Source organism: Vombatus ursinus, unplaced genomic scaffold, assembly GCF_900497805.2.
Source record: "Vombatus ursinus unplaced genomic scaffold, bare-nosed wombat genome assembly UNPS02014793.1, whole genome shotgun sequence".
Taxonomy (NCBI): Eukaryota; Metazoa; Chordata; class Mammalia; order Diprotodontia; family Vombatidae; genus Vombatus; species Vombatus ursinus.
The window spans coordinates 20,922,207-20,946,870 of record NW_020954571.1 but is presented as its reverse complement, the minus strand read 5'-3'; the positions used below and the strand labels follow the sequence as shown (position 1 = coordinate 20,946,870).

Below are 24,664 nucleotides of genomic sequence, written 5' to 3'. Positions count from 1 at the left end.
AAATGAAGGCACTTCAATAAATTGAGATGGGCATATACATATATAAATCAAAATTTGTATGCTTTTCCAGAAACAAATGTGTTTCACAAGACTTGTGTTTAGGGGGAAATGTGCTATATCTAGCTGTTACCAGACAAGTTACTTGCTCACTTTAGTAATTGATGTTAGATGACTTGACAGAAAGTGACTACTTAGGTGAGTTACATCACACAGAGACTCTATACATATTTATATGTAAAAGTTAAAGGTGTGGTTTTTTTTAATACAACATGTTCCAAAAGTTCTTCTGTAGCAGAGATTCCAGTGATCTTTCTTGCTGTTTCTAATTGAAGAATTTGATAATTCTCCAATCAGAAAAATTGGATTCTCACATTGCATAGTCTTCCATAGCACAATATTCATAATAAAACTGGTTAACTTTTTACTCCCATCCTGGGTTTTTATAACTGAAGGACTTAATTTTAACTATCAGTAACATGATTCTGCTGCTGGCACAGAGTCCTACAAAAGCAATAATAGTTCAGTAAGTAGAAAAGACATGTGGAACTAAAGATGAATTTATCCATTTAATAACCCTACTGAACTCATTTATACAATATGCCCCTTTTTGGACAACAATTAAAAATGCAAATTGAAGGAAATTTTCAAAGAAAAAATTCCTTGAAAAATACTTTCAAGAAATTATATTTTATTTTTCCTCTTGTGTTTATATTATATAAACTACTTTAGTCTTACTGAATTGCTTGAAGTTGGAGGTTTAATTCATTTAAAATTTTCTCTCTGGTTCCAATTCCAAGTAATCAAAAGTCAACCTCTTTTGTTCACTTGATATTTTATATCTCTATGAAATGCATCCTGAAGCTCTGAACATTTCTTCACACATTTGTAATGTGTACACAGTTGTGCTAAATTAAATCCAGTAATGGGTCTTTGAAAGTTTATCACTAAAGGTCTGTTCTGATCCTTAAATTGCTCATGTGTGACACAGGATCGGGTAATGATCAATCGGTTAGACAGCATTTGTCAAACGGTCCTGAAAGGAAAGTGGCCATCAGCCCGGAGAGGTTATGAGGGCAGCGCAGTGGCATCTTTCTACACAACCAAGCTTCTGGACAGTCCCGGTGCTGCTGCTGACACTGGCGAGCCCCGAGTGCCGACTCCCCCAAATGCAGGGGTGAGAGAAGAGCGTGACCAGTCCACACAGATGTCAAAGGTGAAGAAGCATGTACGAGAAAAGGAGTTTACAGTGAAAATCAATGACGTATGTTTATTTTTATTGCCCTAGGACCTGATTGCGATTGCCGTGTGCAGCATGTTTTTTTCCTGCAAGTGGCTGCCTGCTCTCACTCTTACTTCTTTGCACACTAGTTTTCGGTATTTGGATTGGGTTTCTGTTACACATTCAGAATGTTGAACTTGGGTGTGCTACTAAAAAGATTATCCTGCTGATTGAGATGCTTTCTTAAGTTAGTGTGGTGCATTTTCTGAGCATCTGGTACATTTTTGACACATGGATACACATAAAGGAAGTATGCTGTAGTGGATAGAGTACCGAATTTGAAGTCAAAAAGACCTGGGTTCAAATCCTTACTCTGGCCTCTTAGTAGCAAGGTGACCTGCAAAGTCATTCAACTTCGCTGAAGCTCAGACAACTCTTTTGTACCTACTAAGATAGAGCTCAGGTTTTGACCTGTTTGAATGGGAACAATTCCTTTCCTTTTTGACCTGTTTGAATGGGAACAATTTCCTGACAAAAGTACATATCTTTGATATATTGATGCATACAATATTTTTTCTCAATACATTTGACTACTTTGAACATTTAGTATATCCTGCCATAAGCAGTACTTAAAATTTTTATGTACTTTTTAAACTGTCCATGACTAAATTGATTACTTGGTATGTGAAGTGATAAAATCCTCTAAAAATAGCCTGTGTTAATGGATGAAGATAAAGTGGTGTGGCAATCATATGAGAAATAATTTTTGGTTGGAAAACTATATATGGTACTTGTATATTTCATTTAAGCTAGAAAATTTAATATGTCTAGCACAAACTTTTATTCAAAAAAATTCAAAAATTGGCTTAAATTAGGAAAGGCATAATTTCGTAATTAATTTTCATTATTTCTTCCAATATCCCTCAGATCTTCTGTAGTAGAATTTTTCTTTAAAATCCTTTATCTTGAAGGAGATGTTACCTTTTTGCAAGTTTTTATCTTAATGCTCACATTTATTTAACAGGAAGGTGGTTTGAAGTTGACTTTTCAAAAGCAAGGACTTTCTCAGAAAAGACCATTTGAAAATGAAGATGGTTCACTTGGACAGCAACAATATCTGGCACGGCTTCGGGAACTCCAGAATGCTTCAGAGACCAGCCTAGTCAATTTTCCAAAGTCCATGCCAGTATCAGGTAAATAAATCACATGTAAAAGTGTGAACTACCTCATAATAATAAAACTTTCTCATCATTTCAGAATTCTGCTCATGATATATTGCATGAAAAATTTTGTCAGTCCTTTTATACTTTTTATTTCTCTTAAATATTAATAAAAATAGTAACAGAACTCAGGACTTGGACTTAGGCCTCAGAGTCAGTTTCTGCTCTTTTACTCAGTGGTTGTGTGACAACTCACCTCACCGTACCTCTCTGGGCTTTATATTCCTCATTTATTAAAGAAGGGTTTGAACTGAATTATAGTTCATAATTACATAGTACTTTAAGGTTGACAACATACTTTCGTCACAACAATACTATGAAGTAGATAGTAGGTAAATATATAAAGGATCTATGATACCATCAATATTAGGTAGCTTCCTTTGTGGGAACTGATTCCATCCATGGGTATTGCAGCTCATCTGTGATTTGGTATAAACCGAAGGAATTGCTTGAGGAACACAGAAATCAATTGACTTGCCCAGGATCATGAAGCTAATAAGTGTCAGGCATAAGATTCAAACACAGGTCTTCCTGGTTCCAGTTAGCCAATAATAATTTATTAAGCCCTTACTATGTACCAAGCACTATGCTAAGTGCTAGGAATGAAAAAAGGCAAAAACAACCACTGCTCCCAAGGAGTTCATAGTCTAAAGAAGGAAACAACATGCAAATAACTGTGTACAAACAAGCTATATACAGGACTAATTGGAAATAATCAACAGAGGGAAGGTACTAGCATTAAGAGTGATGGGGGGGCGGGGCCACGATGGTGGAGGGAAAGCAGTGACTTGCTTGAGCTCTCCCTCAAACCCCTCCAAATATAAAAAATGACTCTAAACAAATTCTAAAGCAGCAGAACCCACAAAAAGACAGAGTGAAACAAATTTCCAGCCCAAGACAACCTGGATGGTTGATCAGAAAGGTGTATCGCACCAGGTGGGGAGAAGGACACAGTTTCAGCGTGGGCACGCAAGCCACAGTGATCCTGAAGCAGGCCTCAGAGGACTAAATTGCGGGGAGCTGTGGTGGTTTCCACACTTCTCAACCCATGAACACCAAAGACAATTTGGAAAGTCAATGGGAAAAGTCTGTGACTGTGGTGAGAGAAAGAAGCTAGGTCTCAGCTGCCTCCTGAGCTTCTGGCCCACAGACTGAGGGGGAATAAAGTGGCTGATCAGAGGGGGATTGCAGGGATCTCTTGCTTTGCCCGTGCTTGGATCTGGGTCACAGTTCTGAGGGGCAGTCCTGGTGTGGTGGAGCTTGTTGTGGTGGTGGAGAGGAAACACCTCTCCCCTTATCATACCACCTTGGAAGAATTGAAAATTTACAGGTCCCTAGAAATATCTCTGGAAACAGCTGTACAAACCACTGAAGCTTGGGACAGTGCATTCTCCACATCGGAAGCAGACTCTTACCTTAACAAAGAGTTTAAAACTCAAGTAATTGACTGGGATTATGAGCAAACCTCGTAAAAAGAGTCAGACTATATTATCTTACTTTGGTGACAAAGAAGATCAAGACATACAACCAGAAGAAAACAACAAAGTCAAAGCTCCTACATCCAAAGCCTCCAAGAAAAATATGAATCAGTCTTAGGCCTTGGAAGAGCTCAAAAGGGATTTTGAAAAGGAAGTAAGAGAAGTAGAGGGAAAACTGGAAAGAGAAATGAGAGTGATGCAAGAAAATCATGAAAAACAAGTCAACACCTTGCTTATGGAGACCCAAAAAATATGAAGAAAATAACACCTTAAAAAATAGTCTAATCCAAATGGCAAAAGAGGTCCAAAAAGCCAATGAGGAGAAGAATGCTCTAAAAAGCAAAATTGGCTAAATGGAAAAGGAAGTCCAAAAGATTACTGAAGAAAATATTTCCTTAAAAATTAGAATAGAGCAATTGGAAGCTAGTGGCTTTATGAGAAATCAAGACACTGTAAAACAAATCCAAAAGAATGAAAAATTAGAAAACAATGTGGAATATCTCATTGGAAAAACAACTGACCTGGAAAATAGATCCAGGAGAGAGAATTTAAAAGTTACTGGACTATCTGAAAGCCATGATCAAAAAAAGAGCCTAGACATCATCTTTCAAGAAATTATCAAGGAAAACAGCCCTGGTATTATAGAACCAGAGGGTAAAATAGAAATTGAAAGAATCCACCAATCTCCTCCTGAAAGAAATCCCCAAAGGAAAACCCCTAGGAATATTGTAGCCAAATTCCAGAGTTCCCAGGTCAAGGAGAAAATATTACAAGCAGCCAGAAAGAAACAATTCAAGTATTGTGGAAATACAATCAGGATAACACAAGATTTAGCAGCTTCTACATTAAGGGACCGCAGGGCATGGAATATAATATTCCGGAGGGCAAAGGAGATGGGATTACAACCAAGAATCACCTACCCAGCAAAATTGAGTATAATCCTTCAGGGGAAAAAAATGGCCATTCAGTAAAATAGAGGACTTTCAAGCATTCTTATGAAAAGACCAGAGCTGAATAGAAAATTTGACTTTCAAATATAAGACTCAAGTGTAACATGAAGAGGTAAACAGGAAAGAGAAATCATGAGAGACTTATTAAGGTTGAACTGTCTACATTCCTACATGGAAAGATGATATTTATAACTCATGAGACCTTTGTCAGTATTAGGGTAGTTGGAGAGAAAAAAATATAGTAGATAGATAGATAGAGGACACAGGGTGAGTTGAAGATGAAGGGGTCATATCTGGAGAATAAAATTAAGGGGTGAGAGAGGATTGTATTAGGAAAAGGAGAAAGGGAGAGGTGGAACGGGGTAAATTATCTCACAAAAAAAAACCCAGCTCTTACAGTGGAGGGGAAACGGGGGAAGGTGAGAGGGAATGAGTGAATCTTATTCTCATAGGATTTGACTTAAGGAGGGAAAAACATACACACTCAATTGGGTGTGGAAATCTGTCTTACCCTACAGGAAAGTAGGGGGGGAAGAGGACAAGAGAGTAGGGGGATGATAGAGAGGAGGACAGATTGGGAAAGGGGGTAATCAGAAGCAAACACTTCTGAGGAGGGACAGGGTCAAAAGAAAGAATAGAATAAATGGGGGGGGCGGGATAGGATTAAGGGAAGTAGACTTAGTTTTTCACAGCATGTCTACTATGGAAGTGTTTTGCATAACTGCACATGTATAACCTTTATTGAGTTGCTTGCCTTTTCAATGAGGGTGGGTGGGGAGGGTGGAAGGGAGAAAATTTGGAACCCAAAGTTTTAAAAACACATGTTTAAAAAAAAGTGTTTTCACATGCAACTGGGAAATAAGAAATACAGGAAATGGGGTACAGAAATCTATACTGCCCTACAGGAAAATAGAAAGGGAAGGGAATAAGAGAAGGGGGGGAGATAGAAGGGAAGGCAGATTAGGGGAAGGGGTATTCAGAATGCATGCCATCTTGGGGTAGGGGGAAGGCAAGATGGGGTGAAAATTTGGAACTCAAAATCTCGTGGAAGTAAATGTTGAAAACTAAAAATAAATAAATTTATTAATATAAAAAACAAACAAACAAACAAAAAGGGATCAGGGAAGGCTTCTTATAAAGGTTGGATTTTAATTGGGACTTCAGGGAAGTCAGGAGGCAGAGGGGGGAAATTACAGGCGTGTAGGGCAGCCAGTGAAAACTGCCTGGAGTCAGGAGATAGGAGTGTCTTGTTTGAGGAACAGCAAGGGAACCAATGTCACTGGATCACAGAGTACATGAGGGGGCAGGAAGGTTCAAGATGTAAGAAGACTGGAAAAATGGGGGCATAGGGGGAGGCAGGTTATGAAGGGCTTTAAATGTCAAATAGGATTTTATTTTTTGATCCTAGAGGTGATAGGGAGTCATTGGAGTTTATTGAGTAAGGAGGTGACATGATCAGACTTCAGGAAGATTTTAGGTTTAGGAAGATCAATTTGAGAGCTGAGTGGAGAATGGACTCAAGTGAGGAGAGACTTGTGGCAGGGAGACAGACAGGTTTTATTTATTGTAATTTTACTTTGAAACAAAATTGATTTTCCTTCCCTTCCCTTACTAAATAAAAAAAAATTCACTGCATTAATTGCTGAAGCTTGATGCTTTGAAATATTCTTAAATGCTGGTTCTTGTAATGTTAGACCCATTTCACAAAGAAACTGAAGAGCAAAATGGCTGTGTGACTTGTTCTAGATCACATAGCTAGTAAATGTGATCTCTAAGTTCTCCTTCTAGTGCTGCTATTTTTTGTTTTTATTATTCAAATCAAATTGTATAAAGTTTCCTAGTCTGGAAAATAATTTCATCTGAGAGTTAGTAAATATTTTTTGGAAAAATTCATTTAGAAAAGCCATATACTGCTAAAGTCTCAAAAAGAACATTAATTAAAAATTTCTAATCGACAGAATCATACTCATTAGTACAGGTTAGAACAGAGGGTCTTACCTTTGTTGTTGTTGTGTATCCCTATCTAATGAAGTCTGTGGAACCATTCTCAAAAGTCTTTTTGAAAAATTCACAATTGAAGGAAATGCCAAATTTCAATGATAGGTTAGTGAAAATAATTTTCTTATCCAAGTATAAGGATACCACAAAACTTTTCTGCAAACCCTTTTGAGGTCTTTGGAACCCAAGTTAAAAACCTCTGGGAATCATAGGAGAGTCATGAGAGACCTCAAAGATCGTCTAGTCTAAGATTCCACTCAGTGCAGAGATTCCTTTTGCAGCATCCCTGATAAATTATCATCTAGCTTCTGCATGAACACTTATGATGATAGAAAATTCACTGCTTTACAGGGTAGTTTCACTGTTCTCTAGTTGTCTAAGAGGCAATCTAAGGCCTTTCCTTTGATTAAAGTTCTTTGCTTTATTTTTTTTCCCCTTTTAAACCCCATTTCAGGATTAGGAAGTTTATTTGCTTGAAGCTCTTGCCTCCCTAGTATTATCTTTCCTCTTAATTCCTCTTCCTTATCTCTAATCTTTTTCCTGTTGAGCTTGATGTATTTCTATGCCAAACTGTGTGTTAACCCTCCTCTGTTTCATGTGAATGAGGTGCAGCTAATGTCTGCTCCCCACTCCTTCCTCCATATTTATATATTCCTCTTTTCTTGTAGTACAATTATGAAAAATAGCAAGTTCCACCTTCTTCCTTTCTACACTAGTGTATTTCTTCTTTTACTCACCCATCTCTTTCTCCTCCTGAGATTTTCATGGCAGATCCATTCCACCTCCAAGACCTCTTAATTTCTGTTTTAACTCCTTCAATACCCTATGAAGATTTTAAAGTTCTGAAGGAACATGTGTTTCTTCTCCCTTTTTCAGAGTGTTAGCATTCAAAAAATTTCCTATTCTGGATTTCTCTGGACTCGTGTTTGTATTTCAAAGTTCTTACTTAACTCTAGTCTTTTCATCAGAAATGCTTCGAAGTCCACTATTACCTAAGGCATCTAGGTGGTTCAGTGGATAGAGCAATGGGTCTCAGATCAAGAAGACCTCAATTAAAATCCAGCCTTGGACCTTTACTAACTGTGTGATCTTGGGCAAGTTACTCACCCATGTCTGCCTCAGTTTCCTCAACTGGAAAATGAGTATAATAATAGGACCTAATTCGCAGAGTTGTTGTGAGGAACAAATGAGATAATATTTGTAAAGCACTTAATACAGTATCTAGCATATTATATGCTATTAGCACATAAATGCTAGTTGTTGTTGTTGTTATTATTATTATTATACAATGAGGCTAGATTTTGGAGACCCTTAAATTCTAGTCTTGAATTTTATCTTTAGGCAGTGAGGAACCATTAGAGATTTTTTAACATGATAAAATCAGATTTTTTTTAGTAAGATTAACCATACATTCCAACTAATATTTTACTATACTGAATATGTTGTCAAAACAATCTTAATAATACTTTGTAATGAAATTCACTCCTATCAATAATTCAGCAGAACTTAGTTTTTATTCAGCCTTATATATTGTCATGTAACTTCACATACTCAGAAATGTTTTTCATCCAGTCTTATTATTCCTTATCATATAATCTAGAATCAGTTTGTGAAACTGTGATAGAGGTTCCTAAGATTGTGCAATCAACTCAAGGACAATACCTGAGTCAGTGCAGAATATTAGGTAGGATGTTAATGCTTGCCAATTGAAAATGCAGCTGTGATCACAAGTCTGCCTTATCCACCTTCCACAGAGTTTGTTCTAAGAAAAATAAATGAAATTAGGCTGTGTGCCCACATTTTAATTTCTTCCACAAGCTGGTGACATGCATTGCATAGGAATTACAGTCCAGGACTGGCTCAGTTTGGAGGTTGGGGTACAGTTATATGCCCTTAGAAGAGTAGTTGTTCTCCAAGGAGTGCCAATCAGCTCTGGTTGGTCAGCACATTGGGAGCTGGGCTATGTTAAAACAAGGGTCTTGAGTAAGTGATTTAAGTCTCTTAATCCTGGTTAAAGAGACATCAATTACCATATCACCTGCCTTGACAATAGGGAAGAATTAACATTTTCCCCTGGCTGTCTGGGCAATGCAATGAGCAGGAATAGAGTCATTAGATTAGATAAAGGGGGATAGGGAAAGCTCTGAGTCTCCAAGATAATGGTTACTAAGAAAAATCATTTTTCACAGCCTTTATAGCAAAGAAACTCCTTAATAAACTGTTACATTTACCAAGCCATTATAATGTAATGTAAGAGGTACTATTAGATTTGAGAAGCACTGTCAAAGTGAATCAAGAATACCCCTAACCAGCCAGGAAGACCAGTCAGTAAACACTTTCTAAGCACCTACTGTGTACCAGACATTGTGATAAGTGCTGGGAACACAAACAAATAAAAAACAAAGACTTCTTCTCCAGGAGCTTACAGTCTAGTGGAGGAAGACAGTCACAAACGTAAATTGAAAAACGGGAGAGGGGAAGAATTAAGTCTGGAACACAGCAGGGTAATGGGGATGATGAAAATGTCCACAGAAATCCAAAAGCAGTGCAGCTGGTAAGAAATGGGGAGAAAAACTGGATTGAGACCCCTTTTTAAATAAATCCCCTGGAGCTCATGACCCTGCCCTCTAGTCAAAGAGTCCAGTCACAGGGGCAGAGGGTACTGAGGAGATACGAGGACCAGGTCGATTCAATCATGCAGCATAATGATGTTTCCCAATGATGAGTTTCCTGGGGAAGGAAGACATGATGGAGAGGTCCAAAGAAGAACAAAAGCAATGAAGCTGGTGAGAAAATGGGAAGGTATAATTAACTGTTTTCTTATTTTTAAGATGGGAACATTTGTATTAGCTACTTTACAAGGCTGCTTCAAGGAAAATACTTGTTAAATTGTAAAGTACTATATAAATGTTCGGTTTTTTTATTAGGAAAGAAGTACTCAGTTGTAAATTTCTTCAGTGCAAAAATTGTGTTTTATTCACTTTTGTACTTTGCACAACACCTCAGACAGTGCCTTGTAGATGATAAGTGACCAGTAATCTTTTTTTGAGAGAATAAATGAAAGTACTATTTGCTAAGAACTTCTGCTGGGGTAAGATTTGCCATCTAAGTGGCTCAAGAGATAGATCATTGGACCTAGTCAGAAAGACCAAAATTCAAATCCAGCTTCAGATACTTACTAGCTTTGTGACCCTAGGCAAATCATTTGATGTCTCCCTGCCTCAGTTTTCTCATCTCTAAAATGGGGATGATAATAATAGTTGCTATCTTGAAGGTTGTTGTGAGGATAAAGTTAGATAATATTTGTAAAGCACTTTGCAAACCTTAAAGTACTACATAAATGTTACTGTTATCATTAAGAAAGCTTCTAATCCAAAGATTACTTAAAGACATGCAAGATGAAAATGAAACAATTTTTAAAGAATGTTTTGATTTTAAATTGTAAAATGAGACCTAAGTTACTTAATTTTTATTATTGTGTTTTGCATTCTCAATTTGCTCAGGTACTTCTAGTCAGTCAGCAGTTGGTGCCAATGGAGTGATATTCGATAACCAGCCCATAGTCAAAAAAAGGAGGGGAAGAAGGAAGAATGTGGAAGATGTTGACATTCTCCTATTAAATAGAAATAAACCACCTAATCATGTAAGTAACAGCCAGATTAAAACTGTTTTGCCCTGATTCTTGACTCAGAATCTGTAATCACAAACTACTTTTATGATTGCAAAAGTACATTTGCTATTTTGTGAGTACTTGATAAAATAAAGATCTGTGAATTAATAAGCTATAATATGCTTTTAGATTCTTATACAAAATGACTAATATGGAAATGCTTTACATATTGCACATTTATAACCTATATGTGATTGCTTACTCTCTGGGCGGAGGGTGGGGAAGGAGAGAGGAAGGGATAAAATTTGGAACTCAAAACTTGAAAAAAAAGTTTACAAATTGTTTTAACATGTCATTGGGGAAAAATAAAATACTAAATAAGAAAAAATATGTATTATATACACATATATAATACATATTTTTTCTGTTTTAGTATTTAGTATTTTTATTTAGTATATATATATATACACGCATATATATACTACATATTTTTTTTAGATTTTGTGATCCAGCATACATAATATATAAACAGTTTAAGCAAATATGAAAAAATTGACAGGTCTTTAAATGACCTTTTACATTCCTCTTTTACTATTTTCAAAATCTTCCCTAGTGTCAGTATAAAAGTTGTTAATGAATTTGACATGCAGTCTTTATCTGGTCTTTTTCTAAAGGTTACAGTAGGCATTACCACCTCACAAATTACTCCAGGGATAAATCCAGCACTGTCTTATACTCAGTCTCAAGGGATACTTGACATAGAAAATCCAGTTCCAGTTATTAATCTGAAAGATGGAACAAGACTTGCAGGTGATGATGCACCCAAAAGGAAGGATTTAGAAAAATGGCTTAAGGAGCACCCAGGTTATGTGGAAGATTTAGGAGCCTTTATTCCTGTAAGTAATTTAAAAAACAGATTCATTTAAATGTATTTCTATTATTTTTATTGATCAGAAACATAGCAATCTAAGATTATTGTGAGGCATTCATTATGTACTTAGCCACACTCTTAGTAACTAAACAAAGGATTATACTACATTGCCATCTTCTCAGAGTCATAATGATTTAAAAATAAACAGAAATATCTTTCTATTAAAAATCACAGTACTTTTTAATGTCTTTTTTGGGATTATAATTGTAGTTTAAAAATAAATATTACAACGAACAAGTCATTTGACATCTGTGCATATAAAGAAAGTGTTTATAATGGTGTTCTTTCCTCAAGGGTCTAGTTGGATGTGGAAGAAGTTAAACCAAAAATGTGTCCATCCATACTTGATGTACTGTCAGTTCCAGTTTTGGATTGTATATCTATAGCTTATGCCACTTTTTTACTAAGATGCATGAAAATTTTAAGCAAATTTGAAAGCTGTTACAAATTTTAAAATGAGAGACCTGGATATCCATAGATAACATTGCTACTAGGTTCTCACCATCACCCACAGGTACTCCAATTCATTGTTTAAAAAATTCAAAAAACCCTTTATTAGATCATAAGTACATATCATTTCAGCAATTCATTTGCCTTACTCCTCCAAAACCTATCCTTTATCCTCATTGGAACCTCTGGTCCCTCTATTTTCTCTCAGACTAGTCACCCATGCTTTGACCTCACTTTCCTCCTTTCCCTCCTCACCACCATCCTTCTAGGCACTCAGGTTCAAAACCCTGACTCTTAACTTTACCTTACCACACACAACCAATTAATTGTCAAATCTTGTAATTTCTTTATTCATAGTCTCTCTCTTATCCATCCCCTTCTTTTTATTCATGTGGCCACCATCCTGGTCAGGCCATCATACTTCCCACCTGGACTATTGTAAAACTGTCTCAATCTGTCGTCCTGCCCCTAGTCTTTCTACAATCCATCCTACATACAATTACCAAACTGATTTCCCAGAAGTGCAGATAAGACCATGTTATTCCTCTATTCCATAACTTCCAGAGGTTCTCTCTTGCCCCCAGGATCAAATAGAAGCCCCTTTTTTTTGACTTTCAAAGCCTTTCATAACCTCACCCAAACATATCTTCCCTGTATCATTATTCATTACACCCCTTCCCTCCTTCTGTGATCCATCCATGTTGGCCTTCTTGTTGTTCCTCACCCACTACCCTCCATCTCTTATTTCTGAGACTTTACACTGACTGGAATGTGTATTCCCTCTTCACCTCTGCCTCTTGGAATTCCCCTTATTTCCTTCAAAACTTTACTCAGGAGCCACCTTCTACTCTTGCTCCTGAATCCCTTGCCCACTGTCCAGTCAACACTCATGCCTTGCTGAGACCCCAGAACTCAGTTATTCCAACCAAACATGAAGCTTTTCAAGGGCCTTCCCCCCTAAAAAAATTTACCTTTATTTTGTACATGTATATATGTTGTCTTCCTCTGTAAAATATCAGCTCCTTTAGGGCAGGAATTGTTTCATTTTTGTCATACCTAGCACAGTACTTGGCACATACATAGCAAGCATTTATTAAATGCTTATTGATTAATTTTCCTAAGGGCAGTAGAGTACCCCATTTACTAAAGATGGCCTTTATCTATAACAGAATTCAGACAGTACTTTCTGTAAAACTAATTTAATAAAAAGCTTCTTGAATTGAAATGAATTTATTTGAATGGAAGACTTTCTGATGGAAAAGTTCAGTACCAAAGAACTAATGATGTTGTTAGTATTGCTTCTTATAATCTCATATTCGAAGCCCCAGAATTTTTTTTCCTACACTGGTAGGTGCTGATAATTCAGTAGTATCAGCAGTGCATTTCCTACTTGAATAATTCATTATTTCAAAAGATCTATAATATACTCAGTGTGAGTACTCCTTTGACTGATACAGATATCAATCCCTCTGTACCCTGGTTACCTTAGCTGCTTTTTTGTTTCGTTTTGCTTTAGAAAAACTGTGAGGGGAAAAGGTGGGGAGGAGCCAGTCTTGAGATTCCATTAATGTAAGAAATTTCCTGTGAGGAAACACCGTCCACCATTACAGATTTGTGTAACTTGACTGGACCTGGCCGAGCTTGCATTCTGCTATTATAGACATTGGAAGTCTAGAACTCACTCCTATGCCACAATGAGATCTCTATTTAAATTGGACTTTAGTAAAAGTATTTTACAACGGGTTAATTTCATTCTCCTGGTTAAATTCTAATTTTTGCATTATGCCTCATTCAGCCTAGCCCTTCACCTGACTCAGGAATGCTATCTCAACTTGCAGATGCAAGAAGATAATGGAAAGTTGACTTCGTTCCTGATAATAAAACTGTTCTCATCCTAGTATTTTCAAAATACTCTTGAATATTAAGTTTTAGAATATTTCTGAATTTTGTTTCTCTTGAATTGTTCAAAAGAGCCACATTCAGAGTGTTTGGATATTTTTTTCTTTAGAAGTTTGGACAAGCTATTCTACTGTATTAACTTTAGAGCTATCCCAAGAGGAAACAGACAGTCTCAGGAGGTAGTGAATTCCACTTCAGTGAAGGTCTTCAGCAGAGGCTGAATGATCATTTGCTAGGAATGTTACGAGAAGACTACAGTTAGGTTAGCGTTGGCATAGATGATTTTGTGACATTTAAAAAGGTTTGAGGGACATAGTTTCTGGGTAATTTAATCATTTTATTAATAAGGCCAGCACATTTGTTAATAAAAGGATGGTCCTTTGACTGTCGGTTCACAGTATATTTAACCTTCGAAGAGGAGGTGTTCCTAAGGGGTGGCAATCAACTCTGGTTAACAATGAGAACATGAATATTACAATGAGAAACTGGGCTATATTACAATGACATCTTGGGGTATGTGACTTGAATCACCCAAATCTTGATCAAAGAGCCATCAATTTCGTATCACCTATCTGACAAAAGGGAGAATCCACATTTTCCTAGACCTATCTAAGCAAACATAATGAGCAGAAAAGTACCCATTAGCCTAAACTTAGAATTTCTTTTACTGTCCGATTAGATCTTGGCCTGGGTAAATCTCTGCCTAAGATTTCCCACACTGGTTGGTTTCTGGATCAGGAAGTAGAAAAGGGGAAAACCTTGGTCCTAATACAATAATTAGTTATTAATGCCAGAGAGAAATAATCATTTCTCCCAACCTTGGGACCAGATAACAAGAAGTGCTTTCTAATTCTGAGATTCTCTGATTCTATGGAAAAGATGACAATGTAGTCTTGCCCTCTTCAGGTTGTTTACACCTAAACACTCATTACTAAGCACTTTGCAATGTTCCTTAATGCTGAAGTTCTTCAGATATGTGGTACTGCTGCTTCGGTGCCTTAGTCTGTTCATGCCAAATTCATATTAAGGAAAGATATAGAGGAGGTAGCATGTTACAGCATCACTGAAGAGAGTTAGCCTAGAAATCTTGAATCCAAGCCACACTCTGACCCTAGTTGTTTGACCCTGGATAAGTCACTTAAATTCTCAGCTACCGGGCAGTTCTCTAATAATATTCACTGCAGAGAAGTTGCAGATTTGCATTGGTAAAGGGAGTTTCCTCACCAGAGAGCTTCCTACACAGATGAAATCATAGTCTGGACAAAGGAGGAGAGTCTGAAAAGCGTTTTGTTATCCTTTGAATTCTGAAATGAATTGTCAGAGTACCTCATCTCTTGTTCCTCATTGAAGAATTTTAACATATTGTACTTTAGAGAATGCAGCTTCATGATGGAAGACCTAAGCAAAAAAGACATCGCTGCAGAAACCCCAACAAACTAGATGTTAATAGTCTCACTGGAGAAGAACGTGTTCAGTTGATTAACAGAAGAAACGCCAGAAAGGTATGTATAATTTCAGTGTACATTACCTGCAAGTGATATCATAGCATGGTGGCTAGAATACTGCACTTGGAAACAGGAAAACCTGGATTTGAATCCTGACAGAGACTTAGTACTCTGTGATCATGGCAAATCACTTAATTCCTCTGGGTCTCCATTTCCTTATCTGTACAACTAAGACAATGATAGCATCTACCTCACAGGACTTTTGTGGTTAGGATCAAATGAAGAGTGAATGAATGTGTGTGTGTGTGTGTGTGTGTGTGTACACACATACACACATACCATCATTTTAATGACTCTAGGTCTCAGTCCTCCCTCTGTGGCTAAGTTGTTGAATGAGGTAGGAAAGTTACTTAAATATTTATGTCCCTAAGTCTTTTCACCAGTAGAATTTTCAGTTTAAAAAAAGTACCGTATTAGCCTGAGATGTATGAATCTAGGTTATTTTATTGTTTTTACAAAGTCTGTTTCCTGATCCTCTGTAGTTGAACTATCTCCAGTCTGCTTAAGTTCATCTGTTTATTCATGCTGAAATTGTAGTGTGAAACTGTGGTCCCCTTTTTCTCGCAGAGGAAACATTGGAAGACATTTATCACATCCCTTTCTAAAGCATTAGCTCTCCAAGCTGTCCTGTGTTCAGATAAGGAAGCAATAGGGAGAAGCAGAGTAAGAAGGAAAAAAAATTAGCTTGAAAGTTAGGTAATACATATTTGGCCTTTCTGATTGTGTTACTCAGTGTAAGTCACATAACCTGGATGGTTTGGTTTCTCCTTCCTATAGGTGCTTCAGTTGCTAGAATAAAGGATAATATCTTCAAACTCATTTTCTTGGAGGAAGAGAATTCAAACATAGAATTGTTTGAATTATCGTTCTGCATAATTCCTTTAACTTTTGTGTTGCACCAACATCAAGTTTGACAAACATCTGGTTTTTATATCTATAAAGTTAGATTCTTTCCTGTAGAAGGATAATTCAAGACTGTTATTGATTTCTGACCTTATGCTTTGATCTTAGAGAAGGAAAACGTCTCTGTGCCTCACCTCATCTCTTAAATGAAGTGTTGGTCTAAATGACCCTCAAGGGCAAGGTCTCTTCCTAGCAAGAAACTTAAAGCCACCATTCTAGTTGTAGTTGCATATGTACATACACACATAAACACACACTCATGTACATGTACATATGCATAGAATTTTTCATTGATGTCTTGTTTCATACATCATCATTGGTATCCCCAATATCCTTTTCCTCCCCCTCCCAGAAAGCCATCTCTTCTAACAAACAGTATTTTTTAAAGAGGAAAAAAAATCAGCACAACTGATGGATACATAGAAAAAGCCCAAAACTATGTAGTTGTTCTTTTATCTAGTTCTGGGTTGTTGATTTCTGTAACATAAGCTGGGTTTTCAGACGATTGTGGAAAACTAAAATGACTATTTTGGGTTAATTTATCTTAGCTGGTTGAAACCAAATGGGGGAATTTTGAGGGGGTAAATATGTTATCAGGTTTAATTATGTTTGACTTGACAATAAACACTCCAAATAATTAAATACATAACTGCATGAAGTTTGCACTCAGAATCCTTCTAAAAAGTTGCTTTCCCCTATTGCTGCTCATACCTTCTTAAACCCCAACACAGATTACTCCCACAATCTGCCCTACTCCTCTCCTCCCACATATTGCTGAATAGTACTGGAGACAGTCATACAGCCATGCTGACTGGGTCCATGACAAATTTATGTTATTGTATCCCAAATGGACCTTCACCCCAGCAAAGCAGTCCTTCTACTCTTCAGTTTGAAGAACAGCTGTATGGTGCAGTAGAATAAACGCTGGCCCTGAAGTCAGCACCTGTGTTCAGGTAAATCTCCATAACTTACTACCGTGTGACCTTGGATAAGTCACTTAGCTTCTCTGGGCCTCTTTTCTCATCTGTAAAATGATGGACTACATCCAGGGTGTCAAATGCATGGCCCACCACACTCCCCAAGTGCGGCCTGAATCAGATGAAAGTATAATTGCAAAATATTTAACAAAATAAATAACTATTCAATAAAACATAAATAATACTGTATTTTTAAACTAAGTCAATGTGCAGCCAATAGGTATCCTTACGTATTTCGATTTGAGCTTGATACCACTGGACTAGATAGCATCCAAATTCCCTTCCAGCTCTAGTTCCTTTGATCCTGCACCTTTATGATCCATGTCTCTCCATCTCATTCCCTACATGGGATGTTCTGAATCTTTTCTTCTGTCATCACATTTCCTAAAACACCCTGTGACCCTTCCATCTTAGCAGAGTATCTCATATTACATTTTACTGAGAAAATAGAGGCTGTTAACTGTGAGCTCCCCTTTCTCACTCTTACCTAGCTCTCTCAAGATTCCTTGACAACATCCTTCATTCTGTCCCTCCTCTGCTCCAGTCTCTGATGAAGAGGTGATACTAGACCAACTTCGTGATGCCATCTCCTACCAACCTCTGTTAAATTGTTGCGTCAATCATCTTCCCTTTTTTTATTTTTTATTTTTCCCTATCTGTTGGCTCCCTGCAGGCTGCCTACAAACAGTCCATTATTTACCTCATCCTTAAAAAAATACTAATTTGTACTCTTCCATCTCCTCCAAGTTATCATTCTTTATCTCTTCTCCATTTCACAGTGACTCTATGTGAGTGCAGAAAAAGTTGTCAGCACACTCATTGCCTCCACTAACTCCTCTCACTTCTCAGCCTTTTTTAGTATGATTTCTGACTTCATTTTTCTTCTAAATATGCTTATTAACAACTACTTTTTAATTACCAAATTCAGTTTCTCAGTTTTCATTGTTCTTGACCTCTTTGCAGAATTTGATACTGTTGAATATCTCCCTCCTCCTAGATACACTCACCTGGATACACTCATCCTCCTCCTGGTTATGCTCTGTTTTTGTGATACTTCTTTCTCATTTCTCCTACCTTTCTGGCTACTGCTTAGTCTTCTTTTTCTGAGTTATCAGTGTCCCACCCCCTAATTAGGGATGTATCCCAAAAGCTCTGACCTAGGCCCTCTGCTGTTTATTCTGTACACTTTCTTGCTAATTTTATCAGCTTCCATGGATTCAGTTAACACCTCTATGCAGATGACTCCCAGATGTATATATCCAGCTTTGGTTTCCTGAGCTCCATTCCCACCAACTACCTATTGGAAATTTCTCTTTGTATGTCCCATAGGCATCTCAAAACTTAACATGTCCAAAACAGTCTTTATTACCTTTCTCCACTTTTCTTCCTGACCTCTCCATTTCTGTAAGTTGTAGAATCATTAATAACTGGGATGTATGCTTCAGTTCAGATTATTAATAAAAAGTATTACCTGCTGTTTCCACTAAGGCATATAAGCATATACAGACCTGAGAGCCTAGTAGTTACCTCATGAAAGGGGCCATGGAATGATCACAGCTCAATGTGAAGAGCATTTTAAGATTTCCAAAGTGCTTTCCACACAACAGTCCTGGGCAGTATTATTAATCTCCATGTTACAAATGAGGAAACTGAGGCTCAGTGAGATTAAATGACTCACCTGTAGGCGCACAGTTAGTAAATAAATGGCAGAATCAGAACTTAACAGTCTTAAGTCTTTTGACTCCTAAATTGAGAAACATGACACAAACTGGCAAGAGACTTCATAGAGAACTGAAAGACAAAAGAGTAGAAGAAAACCAGCATCACATACTATAGAACCCTTAACAAGTAACTTAAGAATTTCCACCTTATGCCCAGTCTATATAATATTGGACAATAGTATGTACAGATGTAGAAAATTTTGAAAGAAGTCAATCATAAGATCATAAATTTAGAACCTGAAATGGGCCTTAGAGATCATCTAGTCCAGTAGTATCAAACTCAAATGGAAACAGAGCCACTAAACCATACATAAGAATCCCTGTCTGCCAAATATTGATTTAGAAAACCACATGTTAACATTTTCTATATTCTATTGAATTTTTATTTATTAAGTATTTCCAAATTATATTTTAATCTGATTTGGGCCACATGTGATCCATGGGCTGAGTATTTGACATCTCTGTTCTGGTCCAGCTCTTTCCTTTCCCTTTTTTTTTTAAACAGAAGTAACTGAGTTCCGACGAGTTTAAGTGATTTGCTCTCAAAACATGTAGGTAGTTAATAATAATAAAGCTGGAATTTTAACATAGGTCCTCTGACTCCAAATACAGTAGCCTTTCTATCATACCACACTGGCCAAATCTCTCGGACCAAAGATAAATCTGATTTTTTAAATCTCACTTGGAAATACTGCCTTTGTTAAATGCTTTATAATAAATTCTACACTAAACCTTATTTTAATATAGTTTGAGCATACTATGAGCAGCTTCATCTTTGTATGTGAAGGAGATAGTTTTGAATGTGTTTTTTATTTTGATCCAAAATCATCATACTTTAATGGATATACGACATCATAGACATGAATATTCTTACCGCTAGGGTAGATCACAGTTAATCTATATGCTGTCTTCCTTTGCAATTCTTCTCCATGCTCTCTGTGGAGGATTCACCCAACATACTGGAGTTCATACCTTCGGTTCCTTTAATATGTAATTGATAAAAATGGAGCCTATAGGGCATAATATGTTTTTGTCTCAGGGTTTGGGACTATTAGATACTATAATAATAATGTGGTTGGAAACTGACTCAAATTTTATATGCATTTTAATAAAATAAGTGAAATATAGAGATCATAGAAGGAAAGAAACTTTTTTCAATATTTAACAAGATTGTAATTATCTAACATTTTGTTTTTCAATTACAGGTAGGAGGAGCATTTGCTCCTCCTTTGAAAGATTTATGTAGATTTTTGAAAGAAAATTCTGAATATGGAGTCGCTCCTGAATGGGGAGATGTTGTTAAACAGTCTGTGAGTGTTAAACATTCATTTAAGCTTAAATTTCATATAATTTTATCTTTATTTGCCAAAACTATGGGCAGAAGGAATTTGCAAAATAAATTATTATTGCTGTCTTTGCTTTTTAATTACCTGCATTTCCTGCTGTATCCCTCACTTTGTTTCCTCCCAGAGAACTCTTCCTTATCTTTTACAAAGAACAAAAATGGGAGGAAAAATCACACAAAAATAACCAACATATCAACTCTGCAAAGAAATTGAGGAGGTATCTTTTCTGTGAGCCATGGTAAAATTGAAAGGGGTCCCAGGATTTGTTCTATTTGTCAAAGGCTGCTCTGTTGCTCCCCAGACTTTAGCTATTGTCACTAATTCCCAAGAGAGATGATTTTACCTCATTTCGCTTCTTTTTAAGTACCATCAGCTTTAATGGATATATAATATGTTCCTTTATGCATGCGCGTGTGCTCATGCAAACACATAGACACAGACACACACACACACACACACACACACACCTGAATGCATGCACTTGCCTCAACTCTAATCCCTCAGTCCTAAAATGTCTGAAAGCATTTAAGTCTCACTTCAACCATCCCTTTCCCTTCTTCCCTTCAAAAGTAGAACAAAAGCATATTGCATTAATCTTCTTCTCTGAGACCATAGTGATATAGAACTGGAGACATAGAAGTCTTTGTGAAAACATTTTATTTCAACATTTCATCTACTTAGTATGAGAGAAAGCCACAGTCTTCTAATGGTCTCTAGGCCCAAAGTCTCCCCGGATTCTCTTTGATTCTAGAGATGCAAGGATTTCTACATGGAGAAGGGCTCTATCTATACAAGTTATTATATTTACTTCAGTGGAAAACATTCCTGTGAATGTTTAGTCTTTACTTCTTGATAAATATTTAGTTTGGTAAGTGAAATAGCTATTACTTCCATTGTCAGAATGTGATTATATGGATGCATTATTATTGAATAAGAATTTATTTTTCAGGGATTTCTTCCTGAAAGCATGCATGACCGTATTCTTACTGGTCCTGTTGTACGTGAAGAAGTAAGCAGACGGGGGAGACGGCCTAAAAGTGAGATTGCCAAGGCAACAGCAGTGGCAGCAGCTGCAACAGCAGCAAATGTGTCTGGCAGTCCTTTGCTAGCCAATGGATTGCTCCCAGGTGTGGATCTGACAACTCTTCAGGCCTTACAACAAAACCTGCAAAACCTTCAGTCACTACAAGTAACTGCAGGGTTGATGGGGATGCCTGCCAGCCTGTCTGGTGGAGAAGTTAATAAAAACATGGCTGCTATGTTCCCAATGCTTTTGTCAGGGATGACAGGATTGCCAAATTTACTAGGCATGGGAGGACTCCTGACAAAACCTTCAGAATCTGTGGCAGAAGAGAAAAAGGGCAGTGACTCCAAGGAGCCAGATGGAAGAAAAGAAAGGACAGAAAGCCAAAACTCTGACATTGTCGGGGAAAACTCTGTATCGAGTTCTCTTTCAACATCCTCTTCTGCTGCATTAAATACTGCTGCAGCTGCCAGCCCCTTAGCTCTTAACCCATTACTATTGTCCAATATACTTTATCCAGGGATGCTTCTCACTCCAGGCCTTAATCTTCATATCCCAGCTTTGTCCCAGTCCAATATTTTTGATGTACAGAACAACAAAAACAATGACCTAGACTCAACCAAGCCTGTAGAGGAAAAGGAGGAAGATTCCAGGGTTAGAGATCAGGAAGAAAAAGGGGAAACTGAACCAAGTTCTCTCAATGAAAACAGCACAGATGAGGGTTCAGAAAAAGCAGATGCTTCATCTGGATCTGAGAGTACATCATCATCATCTGAGGAGTCAGATTCTAGTAATGAAGACTGACCCCAGACTCTGCACTTAAATTATGAACTGATTTTGAATTTATTCTTTAATTCTTCATTGTAAATATCCCAGTGTTGAGTGCATTGATAACTTACTGACCGAACATTTCAGTATTTGTTTAGAAGTGCAAACTGCTTTCAGAGACATTTTGCATGTAATATTTCTTGAAATTCTTAAGTTTTTGAACTTGTATGTACTATCAAATACACAATGGTGTAAAATTACAACAAAAGGCATTATAATTTTGTTGGGGGGTTAATTTTATGGAAATTATGCTCAATGAGAGCTGTATATTTAATATATTTGCAATGAACACAGAATACTTTATGCACATTATTGATTTAATTTGAATATAGTTTTACAGCCTCCTTGACACCTATAATTTACAGATCAAAACTCAGCAATAATTTGGGCAGCTAATGAATGTCATGAAAGCTGTAGAATCTACATCATCATCCATTGCTTTAATTACATGAAAATGCTCTAGTGTTGTGATGCACTGCTGATGTTTCCAATTCAGGTACAAGTGTGTTTAAAAGAAGAGATAAGATTCCCAATCAGCCAGTTATACTGGCTACCTGTTACCTCAGCTGAGTTAGTTTAGGAAGTTTACATTCATTTCTAATTCTATACTTGTTTTCAGGGTTTTTTTTAAAAGAGGAAAAAAAAAAACACACATCCTGTATATCATGTTAATCTGGCAAAAGAAGTGACTCGTTTTGCTTAGTCAAAACTCTGATCCCAGTGAAGGCAAGTCAGCATAAAAATAATTCTATGTCATGTGACTTTGGGCACCCTATAGACCTACTTAGTTTGAACATTGCGGACTTTGGGCCTCCAGAAATAATCATGTTGAGGTGCAGTAGTGTCTCTCTAGGGGTCAGAAAAAGCAAATTTCATGAAGTGCCACTGACAAGAACTTTCAACACTGCATACTTCATGTAAAAGAAATTGTTTGTTTGCTCTGTTTGTGTAGATTTCTATTTGTGTTTTATGTCATTGAACGCTTAAGAAATTACCAGATAATATTGGTTAAGAAAATGCAGATAGCCTAAATTTATTTTGAGTTTCTAGGTTTAATCAGACTAAACGTTGCCCAGAATCAGTGTTGGGTTATCAGTTCATATAAAATATGCTGAGTTGCCCAGTTTGAAAATGCACTTTGAATAGTAACAAAAAGAAATACAAGTAATACCTATAAAACACAAAAAAGAAGCCCAAGGCTTCTATTTAATAGTCCTTAAAACCCTTTTCTCTAAAAAAAAAAATCTGTCCAGTGTTTCACATGTGATATGACTCTTTTCTGCTTAAGCTGCTATTACTCTTGACATGGTAGTGGTCCATGTTCATACTGAAATCCATTTGAACTTAAAATTGAGTTTAGAATCTTATTTGAGGCCCAACAAGAGTAAATGTTAAAAAACAACAACAACACATAGGTACTAGTGTAAGTCAATGATAACATTTGCAAAGAATTAAATTTTGGGGGTAACAAATCACTCCCAGACACTTCTCACATTAAATGAACCCTTTTATATTTTGATAAGAGTTCTGTTGTTTTGTCACAAAGTAAACTTTTATATTGGGTTTTACTAAGACCTTTACCAGGAAATTATAACTTTATATGTAAAATAATTATCCCCATTATTATAGGAGCAGTATTACATGTAATTACAAAATTGTATAAGTTGTATTGGGATTGTATTGATTACTGTATTTTCCCACTATTTTATTTTGATTCGATGACCCTTTATGCAATGTCTTAGCAATAGTGAATAACATACCCGTCCAAGAGAAGTGGGTAGCAATTCTTCATCATGAAAAGGATATATTACATATTTAATATTTTCCCTTTGCAGTATTGCACTTTTGTTTTACTAGAATACACCTATAAAATAGCCAAAGTTTTCAAAAAGTTATTCAACTTAGTTTGCCGATGGAGTATTTCAATGCCATCAGTTCTTCCTCTTCCCTTCATGTTCCCTTTATTCCCTTTACTCATCTTCTCTACCCCACCCCCCAAAAAAAGCCCTAAATCTTGTCACTAAAACCTAATTTATATCAAATTTATGAGATAAAGTATTTTCCTAATTATGGTCGAGTAAGTTTGGTTAACATCCTAGTGATTCTCTTTCTATGTAATAAGGCAATTACAGATTTCAAAGCATTAAGGCTAATACTGACTTTGAAAGTATTCTTTTGGGTTTGAAGGCATTTTAAATTGGTATCAATTGGGGAAAAGTTGTCTAGCTATCAGCCAAACAACATGCAAATATGGTTGTATCAAGTTAAGGGTCTAAGGAAAATTCAATAGAATTACACTAATACTGAAGTTCCAGTTGAAAGGATATCCAAGTGTGTGTTGGTAGTTACGAAAAGAATTATAGCTGTTATTGCCTTGTGTTTATATCCCTTGTTTCAGGCTTCATGATCCAAGTCTTAGTCCAGTTTTTCTTTTGGACATTTCAAATATTTGCCAGTTGTGTTCTGTGTAGTCTGAATTTGCTTTCTGTAGTTGAAAAATGTCTTAAAAAAAGTCATTTGTAATTTATTGAATTACTTTCTATGATGTTCTATAGAGCAAATGGAAGTTTAATTATTTTTTATTAAACATATTCTTTGACTACCC

At 36.6% G+C, this 24,664-nt stretch overlaps 1 protein-coding gene across 10 annotated transcripts in view; it reads left to right on the top strand.

Annotated features, from left to right (window-relative positions):
- The window catches only part of CHD9 (chromodomain helicase DNA binding protein 9), a 247,294-nt gene extending 222,630 nt beyond the window's left edge, over positions 1–24,664 (top strand). For 5 of the 10 annotated variants that reach the window (XM_027869723.1, XM_027869727.1, XM_027869726.1 and 2 more), the window contains 7 exons: positions 989–1,213; positions 2,244–2,412; positions 10,369–10,508; positions 11,150–11,371; positions 15,129–15,257; positions 20,067–20,171; positions 21,157–24,661. In XM_027869723.1, coding sequence (XP_027725524.1) covers positions 989–1,213; positions 2,244–2,412; positions 10,369–10,508; positions 11,150–11,371; positions 15,129–15,257; positions 20,067–20,171; positions 21,157–22,035 — 1,869 coding nt within the window. In that variant the 3' untranslated portion in view covers positions 22,036–24,661. Of the gene's footprint in view, positions 1–988; positions 1,262–2,243; positions 2,413–10,368; positions 10,509–11,149; positions 11,372–15,128; positions 15,258–20,066; positions 20,172–21,156 lie in introns of all 10 variants that reach the window. The other 5 variants (XM_027869722.1, XM_027869720.1, XM_027869721.1 and 2 more) reach the window with 3 other exon arrangements.